This window comes from Schistocerca cancellata, chromosome 3 (assembly GCF_023864275.1).
Source record: "Schistocerca cancellata isolate TAMUIC-IGC-003103 chromosome 3, iqSchCanc2.1, whole genome shotgun sequence".
Lineage (NCBI taxonomy): Eukaryota > Metazoa > Arthropoda > Insecta > Orthoptera > Acrididae > Schistocerca > Schistocerca cancellata.
Window position 1 is genome coordinate 768569824 of NC_064628.1, and position 15605 is coordinate 768585428.

The 15605-nt window shown below is 41.9% G+C and overlaps 1 protein-coding gene across 4 annotated transcripts in view; it reads right to left on the bottom strand.

Annotated features, from left to right (window-relative positions):
• Positions 1–15605, bottom strand: part of LOC126175808 (complexin) — a 747913-nt gene that overhangs the window by 8359 nt on the left and 723949 nt on the right. For 3 of the 4 annotated variants that reach the window (XM_049922797.1, XM_049922796.1, XM_049922794.1), the window contains exon 3: positions 12402–12540. In XM_049922797.1, the coding sequence (XP_049778754.1) occupies positions 12402–12540 (139 nt within the window). The remainder of the gene's footprint in view (positions 1–12401; positions 12541–15605) is intronic. The other variant, XM_049922795.1, reaches the window with a different exon arrangement.

The window sequence follows — 15605 nt, forward strand, 5'->3', positions numbered from 1 at the left end:
TGTGTACTGGTCCAAGAATTCTTCTCAAGATTAGAACCATATCATGGACTACCAAGATTAGTATATTAGCATATATTATAATGCATACTGCAGAAAGATGCTGAAGATTAGATGGGTAGATCACATAACTAATGAGGAAGTACCGAATAAAATTGTGGAGAAGTGAAATTTGTGGCACAACTTGACTAGAAGGAGGGATCGATTATTAGGTCATATTCTGAGGCATCAAGGGATCACCAGTTTGGTATTGGAGTGCAGCGCAGAGGGTAAAAATCATAGAGGGAGACCAAGAGATGAATACACTAAACAGATTCAGAAGGATGCAGGATGCAGTAGATACTGGGTGATGAAGAAGCTTGCACAGGATAAAGTAGCATGAAGAGCTGCATCAAACCAGTCTCTGGACTGAAGACCACAACAATAACAATGCAGTATAACGTTTTTCTCCCTATTTACTACTAGACTTATTCGAAAAGTAAGTTCCTTATGGATACATTTAAATGTTGGCAGCTTAAACCAAAACTGAACGAATGAAGTGCCATCTATTAATTGTCTATAAAGCGACAGAACTCACTATGTCCATTTAGTAGTCTTTGACTGGGTGAATGCAAACTGAAATGATTTCAAAAATCTTGCTTCCACCAGTTGTGAAGTGTTTGATGTTGACGTAATTGGATATGTGTGTTGAAAAGGAAATGTAGCAGCTCATATTCTTCGAGAGTTGGGTTTACTTTTTCAGCCTGCAATAATGAGTCAGGGAAATGTTAGCAAGTGGTGTCGAGGTTGTAAAAGGCCCTACAAATCTGCGCAGTGAAAATCAGAGTGGCGGACTCAGAGGCCCACTATCGATGCCGATAACCCGTGCTATAAGTGACCCAGAAACTGGATGCTTATCAATGGTTGACGACTGATGCTCTCACTTATGAATTTAATTATATTGGACGTTTCATCGTTTCCACAATTGTCAAGGAAAAACTGGATCCAAGATGGTTTCCGACAATCCTACCGATCCACACAAATTGGAATCAGTGTCAAGTGCGAAATCGTATTTAGACCGCTATCGATGAATTCCTTACCCAACTTGTTACACCACTGTGTAATTAGAACAACAATCAATGCAGTGACGGTATTCAACTTTGCCAAAAAAGAAAAATTCAGTTTCCCTGCTTGAGTCGAAAAGTATTGGCTGCGGTTTTCTGGGACGAAAAAGATGTTCATTTGTTGCTTTCGTGTGACATGGGTCAAAAATTACAGTTGATGTGTGCTACGATACTCTCACCACACTAGGACGTAGCGTCCAGAACTGATTGAGCAGGAGATTGTTCAGGATAGTCCCCCACAATGAAAACACGCATCCACAGTCCACACACAGCTGCCCGTATAAAGAATAAGTTTCAGCATTTCAGTTTCATACTTTTCTACTTCCCGCCCACAGAAGAGACATCACACCCGGCGTCTGTTATCTCTTCTCGAGCTTGAAACAATGGTTTGTGAACAAAGATCTGCAGATGACGAGGAACTCAAGGCTACTGTTTCAGTTCCCAAGAGGAGAATGTCTATACAGAGGACTGAAGACACTAGTGTATTTTACGAAAATTGTTTGGAAGTGAAAGGTGACTACGTGGGAAAGGGAAGTAGGTTTGTCGGAAACTGAAACAGTTAATAAAAGCTTTTGTAATGAATATATTTTTTTATGTCTGAACAGTCATTACTTTTCGAATAAGCCTGATATGCTGACGGAATTCAAAGATTATCCTTGCTTATCGTCTGATACACAAAGTGTTTTGGATAGTCTACGAACGGAAAATGAAAGCGCATGGCCTTATGTTTCAAGCGTGTAGCACTCTTTCCACGGTAAATATTACTTCACAAGCAGTTTAAAAATGCGAAATTTGTCCATCAGTCTGAAGCAATTGAAAGCAAACTGACTGCAAATGGAACCTTAAAGTCACCGACATATTGCCTGTTTCAGTTATGTGGGCTTGGGTGCTGTTTCACTAGTAGCTGGAGGTGATAAATTGCGTTTATCTTTCGTGGCGTTAATTGTGAGAAATAAAGGACCGGGAGGTCTACGACACATTAAGTCGCCTACCGTCGTAAACGGGAAACGCGTAAACAATACTCATATTCTGAGCTCCAGCTACATAAGTTTAATCACTTTCTGTGAATATATATACAGAAGACACTGGCGATAGAAAGCGTTCTCGTTGCTCTAAGCATTTATTTTAGTAGATAATTCTATCCCGTAACTAACAGTCCACCATTATATTGTATATTCGTGGAGAAGCAAGCCTGTTAAGATTAACATCAGATACGGTAATTTCCAATGCCAACAGAGACGGTAATCGTATTGCTTTATGGGAAAATGTGCAGTGAGACACAAGTGTGTCAGGATGAAGTTAATACTTTTAAAATGTTTTATTTTAATGCCGTAATGGGTTTCGGGCTACTATGCCCAAGTCAATCTTCATTTCCACTTTCATCGATGTTTTGGTCCGCAGCACATTGTCTGCTCCTTCACTACATAAAAATATTTGAATATTTAGAGCCACTTTATATTATGTTTCAGCAATAAAAACGTGCTACTGTGCCCGCATGTATTTATATAAAAGGTGAGCCAGTTTTATACTCTTATGCATGTTCCAGTGGACGGAGATTTGTTTTGTTATGGTCCTTAAGGTTTTCCAGGAAAACGTACAAGCTGTTGTATTGCAAGCAGCACACATATTGTTAATAAAGCACTGTGCAAAACTTCATAATTTTCTTAGTTTCAGTTGAGCTTCACACTTGTGTTGCATCTGGTGTTTTTGTTTACAATGCAAAGAGTACACATCAAACAAAGATATAAATGTATCTTTGTTTAATGGATATAATGGATATCTTTATACCATTCGTTTCTTACTGAGCAAAAATATAAAATACACAAAGAATACGTGTGAGACATGCAACATGTCAACAACAGAAAAATGCCTGAAATCTATGGGTGAACTTACTAGTAGAGGACAATAGTACAAGTTGTTTACAGGAAGGGATCGGATATTTTAAATAAATTGTTATCAGCAAGTTGGTTGTTTTCAACAGTTGGCAGTGGAAATTTAAACGAAATATTTGTGCTGTGAGTTGTTAAGAAAGAAGCTCCTGAAATCAGGTAGTACTGTAGTCCTTTGATACTAAGTTCATCCTTAGAGTACAACCTTTTTTCCTGTTATTTACACGTTGTACTTCTCACACATATTTTCTGCTTAGTTTACATCTTTGTCCAATAAGAACTGAGTGATATCTTCATATCTTTGCTTAATGGATACCCTTTGTGTTGTAAACAAGAGCAAATTTTTGTATACAACTAGTTTACCTTATATTTTAATTAATTCAGACACATTAGCGTGTTCTTATTAATGACAGAACATACCGAGTGGCTCTAAATACTTAAATATTGTTGTTCAGTGCAGGAGCAGACGATATCCCGCTGACCAAAACAATAGTGTAATTGGAAATGTTAGCCAACTGAAAGATGACATTGGCAGCCCGAAATCGGTTATGGCATTGAAATAAAATATTTCATAAGTATTTGCGGCAGATTTCGTTATTCATCAACTTTTATTAACGTCCGCGGAGTTTACAAGATCGAAAATGGATAAAACAACACAGAGGTAAAAAGGTTTCGAAGACTTCCGTGCGACTGCAAGCTGGATCTCGAATATCTTTTGAATATACTGGACAAAACACTCAGCACAGGAAATCAGAATGAACAAAGAAAACAGAAAAGTGATGAAGAGTTCGAGACCGCGGAGTACTGACTTGGTACAAGGCAGAACTATGGAAGACGCTTAAGAAGAACAAGCGAAAATATTCTTCTGTGTAGAAAAGGCGATTATACAAGATATCAGAAACATTGTGCCATCAGAAGGTAATTAATGATGGTAGGAAAATATTTCAATAGGAAGTTCCTATAACTTCCTTATGGTAAACAGAAATGGGCGAAAGAGAAAAGTGGGGCAAGATAAAAGTAGAAAAAATGTAATTTTAAGCATTTGAAATTTGAACTATAGAAAAATCTTATAAATTAGGTGATAAGATAAATTACTTAATAAAGAGGTACTAGAAACGTGTGTCAGGAAACAAGTGCGCGACAAACTGACATTAAAAGAAGGGAAGGATAGTGGTAAACTTATTAAACCATCCGTGATAAGTGAACTTGGCTCCTAAAAGAGCAGATATAGACAAAATTACATGAACGAACTGTCGCTGTCTGTTGGGTGTAGAACATGTTCATATCTGAAAAGACTGGCACTGGCAGAGATAGATAGATAGATAGATAGATAGATAGAGAGAGAGAGAGAGAGAGAGAGAGAGAGAGAGAGAGAGAGAGGGAGGGAGGGAGGGAGAGAGAGAGAGTGAGGGTGGGGAATCAAATCAACCTTAATACTGATCTCTGTAGAAAATAAATGTATATCTATGTGCTGAAACGAAAACTGTTGTGAGCAAAAGTGATAACTCGTCTACTGTTATTTCTTGATGTGGTTACTGAAATTTGTTCTACTTGTATTCCCATTATTATCGATTTATCGACTGTACCAATGGAGCATACCGTTGCCTCCGGTCACATAACAGTTTATACATTGATAATATAGTGTCTAATATGATTTAATTTCGTTAGCGAGAGAAAAACCTCTTTTTCTTCTCTGTTGTATCTCCTACTGTGTCCCTCCAGTCAATAATGTCGACTGGATAACACTCTTTGAAATTCTGAAGGCGTCAGGTACAGGGAGCGAAAGGTTATCGATAACTTGCTATAACTTGTACAGAAACCAGACTGCAGTTATAAGAGCTAGGCATACGAAAGGAAAGCAACAGTTCAGAAGAGACTGAGATTTGGTCTTTGCTTATCTCTATGTTATTTAGTTAGTACATTGAGCACACAGTAAAGGCAAGTGAGGAGAAATTTGGAAAACGAACTAAAGTTCACAGAGAAGAAATAAGAACTTTTAAGTTCGTCGATTAGATTGAGATTCTGCCAGAGACAACAAAGGTCTACGATGATCAGTTGAACGGAATGGATAATGTCATAAAAAGAGGGTATAAGGTGAACATCATCAAGCAGAAAACAAATTAAATAAGACAATACTGAGAGAATTAGATTTGGAAACGTAACACTGAAAGTAATAGACAGAAACTGATATTTGCCCAGCGAAATAACTGAGGACGGTCGGCGTAAAGGGAATGTAGAATGTAGACTGGCAATACCAAGAAAAACATTTCTATATAACACGGGGCATAAATTAAAATATTAGAAAGTCTTGTCCGAAGGTATTTGTGTGGAGTGAAAGCTCATAAAGAAGTGGAACACGGACGCTAAACATTTCACACAAGAACAGAATACAAGCTTTTGAAATATGGTGCTATGGAAAAATGCTGAAGATTAGATGGGTAGAACAGATAACTAATGAGGTGGTAACAAGTTGGCTGAGTAGACATTTCATTCGACGACACTACATTCCTCCACGAGAAAAGCTTGAAGTGCAATTGAAAAGTTCTGTTTATCTCACAGTTTCTAACATTTTTTAAGTTACTTATTTTTCAGACCAAAATGGGTTTATTGTGTCAGCTTACTTTGGCAGTTTTCTCAATCTGTAGCTGTATGAATGCTTTTTGTGAGGAAATGTTAATAATAAATAGTTGTTTTACAATGATGAATGTACGAGGGCATCAAGAAGTAAAATATCACTTTTTTCTGAAAGCGGGTTTATTTTATTCAAGGTTCCAATAAACCACATTATTCTCCACTCTTTTGGCTAAAGAACGCTATTTTTCGCCGCGCGGGGTGGCCGCGTGGTCTGCGGGCGTCTTGTCACGGTTCATGCGGCTCACCCCGTCGGTGGTTCGAGTCCTCCCTCGGGCATGGGTGTGTGTGTTGTCCTCAGTGTAAGTTTAAGTAGATTAAGTAGTGTGTAAGTCTAGATACCGATGACCTCAGCAGTTTGGTCTCATAGGAACTTACCACAAATTTTCCATTTTTCCTATTTTTCAACATATTCTTCGTTCAATGCGACAGCCTTACGCCACCTTACTGGGAGGGCCTGTATGGCGGGATGGTACCACTCTACTGATCGACGTCGGAGCCAACGTCTTCTTCATCAATAACCTCCCCATCATCTACGTACTGGTTCCTGCGGAGTGGATCCTTCATTAGGCCAAACAGATGGAAGTCGGAAGCTGCGAGAACCGGAATGTGGGGAGGATGGAGAAGAACAGTCCAGTGAAACTTCCTGGCAGATTGAAACTGTGTGCCCGACCGAGACTCGAACTCAGGACCTTTGCCTTTCGCGGGCAAGTGGTAGAGCACTTGCCCGAGAAAGGCAAAGGTCCCGAGTTCGAGTCTCGGTCGGGCACACAGTTTTAAACTGCCAGGAAGTTTCATATCAGTGCACACTCCGCTGCAGAGTGAAAGTCTCATTCTGGAAACATCCCCCAGGCTGTGGCTAAGCCATGTCTCCGCAGTATCCTTTTTTTCAGGAGTGCTAGTTCTGCAAGGTTCGCAGGAGAGCTTCTGTAAAGTTTGGAAGGTAGGAGACGAGATACTGGCAGAAGACCGGTCGTGAGTCGTGTTTCGGTAGCTCAGATGGTAGAGCACTTGCCCGCGAAAGGCAAAGGTCCCGAGTTCGAGTCTCGGTCGGGCACGCAGTTTTAATCTGCCAGGAAGTTTCATATCAGCGCACACTCCGCTGCAGAGTGAAAATCTCATTCTGGAGTCCAGTGAAGTTTTGTAAGTTGCTCTATGGTGCTCAGATTTGTTTGAGGCCTTGCGTTGTCATGGAAAGGAAAAGTTCGTTTGCGTTTTTCTGGTGAGGGACACGTTGAAGTCGTTTCCTCTATTTCCTGAGGGAGTGCGGAAGGCCGGAGAGGTTTGCGCGAGCTTGTTCCAGTGATGACAGACGCCTCGCCCAACGACTCACCGTGCTTTTGTTCACTGCCAGGTTATGCAAGTGCCTATGAATAAATATCGGTGGTGCTCTGGTTTTCCGCAAGAAGACAGCTTTCTGTTTGGGACGCACCTCTGTTACAAATGTCATTTTGAAGGCTACATATGGCGTCGCCACCTATCGGAACTTCATGAAACTATAGGAGCTGAAGCGGGAATATTCCACGACGTCCCACTACACATTCCGTACTGTTTCGGCCGAGAAAAAAAAAAGTGTGTTGTATTACATATTACACGTCTCTCGTAGCAATGTTTGCGACTCTATGGATCCAGATTCGGCAAGCGTTGAGGAACTTGTGAAGCTATGGAAAGGTTTTGTATTGTAGACATCTGATAGGTAGCTTCCGTATAGGAAATATTATTTTCCCTATAATAGTAAATGAACGCTAACAATCGGCCGCAGTTCGATAATCTGATTTTATGTTCGATTTTGTGTGTGTTCCTCAACTGAACGAGTGTATTTTGTTAGCTAATCTCAGTTCCCTAGCTGGTTTAATAAAATTCAGGCATTTCGTACGTCGGATTTCATGCCCAATCATATTTCAACAAATGTTTACCACCATCATCAGTGCATTCTTATTTTCTGGAAACATGAAACTACTGTGAGGTCTGCTTGGAGGGATGCAGCTGCAAAACCGTCGCCATAATGCACTGAACAAGACATAAAACCATCACCACCATTCTTCCTGCATGTCTGCCACCTAACGAGATGGCGCAGTGTCTACCACACTGAATTCACACTTGGGAGGACGATAGTTCAAATCCGCGGCCGGCCATACAGATTTAGGTTTCCCGTGATTTCCCTAAATCGCCCCAGCCAAATGCCGGTATGGTTCCCTCAGAAGGGCACAGTCGATTTCCTTCCCATCCTTGAATCTTTCCGAGCTTGTGCTCCGTCTCTAATTACCTCGATGTCGACGATATACGTTAAACCCTAATCTTCCTTCCTTACTGGATGCCTTCCATATTTCGTGACTTTTTGGACCTAAAGGAACTCGCCAACTTTGTACATTCATCTTCCTAACAAATGCTTTTAGTGTGAGCGCGTATCATGACACTTACCCTCGAAAAGACAGCCAAAAAATCATAGTACACCAAAGTACTCTGCATCCTTCATCATCTTGTAACTGCTCTTAGTGAGCAGCTCATGTTCAGAAACTAAAGAAGATTAGAGTTTAACGTCCTGTCGGCGATGAGATCATTATAGACCTATATGGAGTACATGCTAGGAACCATCCAACCATTCACCTTTAGAGATTTAGGGAAATCACGGAAAATCTAAATATGGTTGACTGCATGGGAATTTGAACCCTCGTCCTCCAGAATATGAGTCGGTCAGCAACCCATCTTCGCTGTATAATGCAAAAATATGACACCTGTGGACTAACAGGAATCACCTAAGATTACATTTTAGAACCTATGTAAAATGTAATGAAATGCGGAGGCGAGATACGATCACCAACGAACTGGAATGAGGTAAAAAGCTTGAACTACAAGTAGTGGCTTCAGTCTTGCACGGAATAATGTATTACTTGACACAAAAACGGAAGAAACTTCTGCCTCAGATGGTAATGAAGAGTGGATAGCGAACAATTAATAGCGTCTGCATACACAAGAAATTATCTTAAGCTCGTTGACGTCATTCTAACAGATCTGCTGAGTGGTCCGTCACATCATCTTCACACTTGTTACAGTGATTGCAAGGACGCACCGCAACGAGACGCAGAACAACTAGTGTCTCCTCCGTCATACCTTTACAGTGTCCCACTCGACCCTGGCGAGGTGCTCGACATTGGTTGCTACCTTCTGTGGCATAACGATGTAGGAGCTCTCGTTTTTCATTTGTGTCGGCTGGAAACTTGCTCATATTGTTGACAAACATTTGTAATGTGTTAATGCACCTGTATTTAGGATCCTGTGTAGAATATTTAATGTATGATTTAATCTCTCACTCAGGCCAAACGAATCAGATATGTATTAGGCAACTGTATAATTTACTTTTTCGTTGAGAACATACAAATTACTAGCACTTTTATTTGGTTTAATGTATGTGGTTCCCTCCCACTGTAGCTCTCAGTGGTTCACAACCCCACAGCAGACCACAGCAGTCCACCCACTCCACCGCCGCCCCACACTGAAGCCAGGGTGGTTGTGCGGACCAGTGGTTCAGTTTCTCCCCCACCCTCCCCCTCCCTCCTCCGGAGGTTAACTGGAAACCGTTCAAGGCAGAAAGTTGCAATAGAACAAAATAAAATAAAATTTAATATTTGCAGGCGACATTTAGTCACTCATAGTAGCTGTGTATGCGAGTTCAAAGAAAGTAATTGAATCATTGATCCACCACGCGCAGGGCAGTTAATGAAGCTTAACCGACTGGTAACGAAGATAATAAAGTAATAAGACCTAATTTTCATTCGCAACTGTTTTTATAAAACATGTTGTATTTTCTAAAATAATAGCCGCGCGGGATTAGCCGAGCGCTCTAGGGCGCTGCAGTCATGGACTATACGGCTGGTCCCGGCGAAGATTCGAGTCCTCCCTCGGGCATGGGTGTGTGTGTTTGTCCTTAGGATAATTTAGGTTAAGTAGTGTGTAAGCTTAGGGACTGATAACCTTAGCAGTTAATTCCCATAAGATTTCACACACATTTGAACATTTTATTCTAAAATAATAGCACAGTGATGATGACACACGTGTGTTGAAACATGTTTGGGCAAGAAAACTTAGGTTAGAGTAACCCAACAATTTTGAATTATTTCAGTATTTCTGGAATGTTTCAACGGTTTTTATGTTTTTTTTTGTTTAGTACTTAATCACTTTCTCTTTTTCATACTTTCCTTTCCATCACACTGGCTGATAAAAAGTAAACGGACATTCCTATGCGATGCGAAATTTATCACAGAGGAATGGTTCCGCCAGAAGAGGTCAGTGACTTCGAAAATGGACTAGTTACTTAATGTCGCCCGAGTAACAAATCCATCAGGGGCATTTCAGTCCTAAAGGAGTAAAAGTCGACTCTTGGAGATGTGGCTGTGAGTTGAAAATGCCAAGTAATAGCCACAACTAAGCAAGACCCGGCAGACGGCTGTACTGACGTAAATGGACTGTAGAGCGTTGTACAGCGTGGTTTTAGAAACGCATGAAATCGCCGGGAGGACTCACTCGTGATTTTGTGCCATTAGGTGTATTGCTACAGTGAAGTATGTAGGAGGTGGTGTTACCGTTAGGTGATTTTCGTGATTCGGGTGTGGTCCCGTTACTACTCTTAAGAAAACGCTAAATACTGAAGATATGAGCACATCTGACAACGTTGTGTGCAGCCTACAGTAAACGGTATGGTTGGAGACGATGATTTTTTTGTATCAACATGAAAATGCCTACCCGAGACATTGCTTTTATTTAATATGGTTATTTAATGTTGCCCGAGTAAGAAATCCGCAAGAGACATTTCAGCCCTCCTAAATCTGTCGAAGTAGACTGCTGGGGATGTGGTTGCGGGTTGAAAAAGCGAAGTAAAAACCAGAGTTACACCAAGACCTGACAGACCTCATGCACTGACGGACACAGAATATCGTTTATTGCACACGATAGTTGTAAAAATCGCATGAAATCAACGGAAGGAATAACTGCCATGTGTAATGCCAACAGTGAAATATGGGGGAGGTGGTGTTACGAAAAGGTGGCTTTCATGGTTAAAGTGAGACCCTGTTAGCTGTGGAAAGACATGAACACATCTCACAAGATTGTGTACTGCGTACAGTAAAAGAACAGACCGAAGAAGATGATTGATTGTATTAAGGGAGGTAGGACGTCAAACAGGCCGACTTGGAGCAGGAGAGGCACCACAGGACATTTTAATTTCCACTGTCTATAATTTTACAAATAAATTCATAAAACTTTAACAACATGACCAGGAAGGATTCAGGATTCATACGCATAGCAGTGGAAGCTCAAAAACGTAACAAAACACATTTTTTTACATGTGAAATTTCATCATTTTTTCACTTACTACTGGCTGCATTTGTTGCTATAGGTACACTTTTCTTCCTAAGTAAGAGAGATTCTTCAATGACTTTTGTACAGCATACAAACCATAGTTACAGGTGTATGAAAATCTAGAAGTTATTTAATTTATGAAAAAATGAATGAACTGTTACATTTTAAACTTCATGTTTAGAAAAAACTCAAGTTTTATAGTTCATTATCTCAGTTTTTTCCACAGTTTTTTAATAGATTTGGAAAATTCTAGAGTTTCATACACCTATAACTACTGTTTGTATGCTATGAAAAATTCATCGAAGAATCTCTCTTACTTAGGAAGAAAAGTGTAGCTACAGCAACAAATGCAGCCAGTAATAAGTGGAATAAATGATGAAATTTCACATCTAAAAAAAGGTATTTTGCTACGTTTTTGAACTTTACTGCGATGTGTGTGAGTCTTTAATCCTTCCTGGTCATGGTGACAAAGTTTTATGAATTTATTTGTAAAAGTATAGACAGTAGAAATTAAAATGTCCTGTGGTGACTCTCCTGCTTCAAGTCGGCCCGTTTTACGTCCTACCCCCCTTAACATGATAGTGCACACTGAACCCAATGGAACGACATTGAGATGAGTTAGAAGTGTACTTCGCACCAGTCTCCAGCGTCCAACATGACTACATTGTCAGGTATCAGCTTTTGAGGGGAAATGCACTGTCACTCCTTCACAGACGTTCAGGTAGCTGGCAAAGTGTCTCCAGCAGAGTTCAAGCAGTGTTAATGGCAGAGGGCGCACACACTTCTTATTAACGTCAACTAATAGGTGTCCGCATACTTTTGATCATGTAGCGTACTTCATCACTTACACCTTGTTCTGTTTGTCCCTAACTCTGTAGTAACCAGGGTTCCCATTCCACCTACGTCTACTGTGAAATGCAGTGTTACGAAGTGCAATAATAGTGTTTATAATAGCTCTATATTTAGTGTTGGTATTCATGTACAACACAGCTGCATTCATCTGCTGTGGACAGTGCGTAAGTGTTTTAACTATAGGGAAACTAAATTGGAGAAGCTGTTGGGAGTGTATGTACATGTGTCAGTGTGCTGCGATGCGACGTGCGAGAAACTTTCTGCGAAGCAATTTAGCGGTTGGACGTGTGTGGCTCTATTAGTTGCTCGTGACAGCCAGTCGCAGCCCAGGAGACCTGGAAGCTGAGGGAAGCGAGCGGGCAGAACACGGTGTCCTCTGCTGGCTTTGCCCGTGCTGTGTCGTGCGGTGAGGTCGGCGCCAGCGGCTTGCGTTGCACTGCAGTCGGCACACAGGCGCTGGCAACTGGCAGCTAGCAGCGAACTGAAGCGTCAGCGCAATAGCTTAGCTTAGCGTAGCATAGCATAGCATGACTTAGCGTAGCGTGGCGAGGCGGGGGGGTGCTTGCGTCTGAACCTGTCTTACTCGTGAAGTCGTCCTCTTCCTCAGCCTCCGCCTCACGGGCCAACTCTTCGGGCGTCTTCTTCTTCCGCATTAGCGGATTCGGCTCTTCCTGAGGTATCTCTTGCACCTCCTCCTTCTTCTTTATGTTGTACTGTAACACCAAACAACACCACGCATTCACAGATTGCACTAAGCAAGACAGCAGGGTAGAACAGTCACACATTATACATACTCTTTGAAATTTTGAAGGTGCATGTGTAAAGTACGCTACTGGCCATCCAAATTACTACACCAAAAAGAAATGCAGATGATAAACGGGTATTCATTGGACAAATATATTATACTAGAACTGACATGTGATTACATTTTCACGCAATTTGAGTGCATAGATCTGAGAAATCAGTACTTAGAACAACCACGTCTGGCCGTAATAACGGCCTTGATACGCCTGGGCATTGAGTCAAACAGAGCTTGGATGGCGTGTACAGGTACAGCTGCCCATGCAGCTTCAACACGTTACCACAGTTCATCAAGAGGCGTATTGTGACGAGCCAGTTGCTCGGCAACCATTGACCATACATTTTCAATTGGTGAGAGATCTGGAGAATGTGCTGTCCAGGACAGCAGTCGAACAATTTTTGTATCCACAAAGGCCCGAACAGGACCTGCAACATGCGGTCGTGCATTATCCTGGTGAAATGTAGGGTTTCCAAGCGATCGAATGAACGGCAGAGCAGTAACACATATGAAATGTAACGTCCACTGTTCAAGGTGCCGTCAATGCGAACAAGAGGTGACCGAGACGTGTAACCATTGGTACCTCATACCATCACGCCGGGTGATACACCAGTATGGCGATGACGAATACATGCTTCCAATGTGCGTTCACCGCGATGTCACCAAACACGGATGCGACCAACATGTTGTTGTAAACAGAACCTGGATTCATCCGAAAAAATGACGTTTTGCCATTCGTGAACCCAGGTTCGTCGTTGAGTACAACATCGCAGGCTCTCCTGTCTGTGATGCAGCGTCAAGGGTAACCGCAGCCATGGTCTCCGAGCTGATAGTCCATGCTGCTGCAAACGTCGTCGAACTGTTCGTGCAGATGGTTGTCGTCTTGCAAACGTCCCCATCTGTTGACTCAGGGATCGAGACGTGGCTGCACGATCCGTTACAGCCATGCGGATACGATGCCTGTCATCTCGACTGCTAGTAATACGAGGCCGTTGGGATCCAGCACGTCGTTCCGTATTACCCTCCTGAACCCACCGATTCCATATTCTGCTAACAGTCATTGGATCTCGACCAACGTGAGCAGCAATGTCACGATACTATAAACCGCAATCGCGATAGGCTACACTCCGATCTTTATCAAAGTCGAAAACGTGATGGTACGCATTTCTCCTCCTTACACGAGGAATCACAACAACGTTTTACCAGGCAATGCCGGTCAACTGCTGTTTGTGTATGAGAAATCGGTTGGAAACTTTCCTCATGTCAGCACGTTGTAGGTGTCGTCACCGGCGCCAACCTTGTGTGAATGCTCTGAAAGCTAATCATTTGCATATCACAGCATCTTCTTCCTGTCGGTTAAATTTCACGTCTGTAACACGTCATCTTCGTGGTGTAGCAATTTTAATGTCTAGTAGTGTAGTTATGGTATTAGAAGGACATGAAAGGGAAGCAGTGGTTCAGAAGGAAATGGGACTGGTTGCAACATATCCCCAAGGTCCTTAGCTCTGCACATTCAGCAGTGCAATAAGCAGATTTAGTTCATACAATGTAAGCTTTCACGGCCGGTATTGTTTTCGCTTAAAACTTCCGGGTTGATAGGCCGTGGTCGAAGTATAAAACACTCTCCTGACGTTTCGTCTCCAACTGCGGGAGACATCCTCGGAGGTAAAGCGGCGAACTGCGAAGAAAACTCGACGAAGCGCTGATTATATAGGCAGTGCAGAGGGCGCCACAGTCGATCACGTGGCGTCGGCTATGAGATTGTCTCTGGTAATGCCAACATTCTCGATTGAAAGTAATCGATCGTCACGCTTGCGGTGCAACGCTGACATCCAAATTTTATCCAGTTTAACACCTTCGTCTTTCCTGTTAAAATTATTACGATGTTTATCAATCTCGATAGCCTCTCTATACAAGCGTGCATAATAATGCGAGGTTTTTGATATGACGCTCGTCTCGCTGAATTTTATTTCATGATCACCTTCCTGGTAAACATGTTCCGCTACGGCCGATTTATCCGTGTGACCCAGGCGGCAATTCCTCTTATGTTCAACAAGACGGGTGTTCACACTTCTTTTTGTGGTACCGATGTAAACCTGTCCACAACTAAAAGGAATTTTATATACCCCCGGTGTAGCCAAAGGGTCTCGTGCATCTTTTGCCGACCTTAAAAATTCTTTTATTTTTCTGGTGGGACACTTCGACGGTTCCGAAGTTTCTGAAGGTGAAGAGGATGTTTCGCTCGGCCCAGGCACATCGTATTTACAACCGTATGGAGTCTGCAATGCTACGTGAGAGGATTCATCAGACGCGGCGAACACTGGTGGTAACCAGCAGTAAACTTTTTCATCTCCACTTGTTTCTTAGTAATACTATGCAGTGTTGTGATTGGAATAAGATTGACGGTCTAACATTCAAAACTATGGAAGTTAGTGCAGAAATGTCAGCAAATAGGCAGAAGAAGAAGTTCAATAACTTACAGAACAACATTTCAGGAGGTTCAGTTGAGGACAATTCTCGAACTGTTATTAACCTGTCTGATAAAGATTTGTCAAAAGTTGAAATTTCTGTACTAGCGAAAGGAGGCAATTTTGCTGTGACGCCCCAAAACGTACCCACAGAGGATATTGTAGCAAATATTGAGGCCGGTATCCGTCAGCTGCCACAGCAGTCCGCTGACGTAATTAGGATGGAAACGGCTAGGATTTTACGTACGTGTAAGCCACCTAAAAGTAATTTGTCGCAGGCTCAAAGGAAGGCGCTGAGGGATATAAATGGAGATAAAAACATTATTGTCCTTAATGCAGATAAGGGTAATGCCACCGTCATACTGAACAGTGAGGAAAAATCAATGACATTTTAGTTCCCTCCAATTACAAAAAACTCCAGAAAGATCCGACTATGAAGATTTTAAGAATGACAAATCGACTGGTGAAAGCTTCTTCATTTGGCTCCGACAATAAGAAGCTGCTTTGTAAA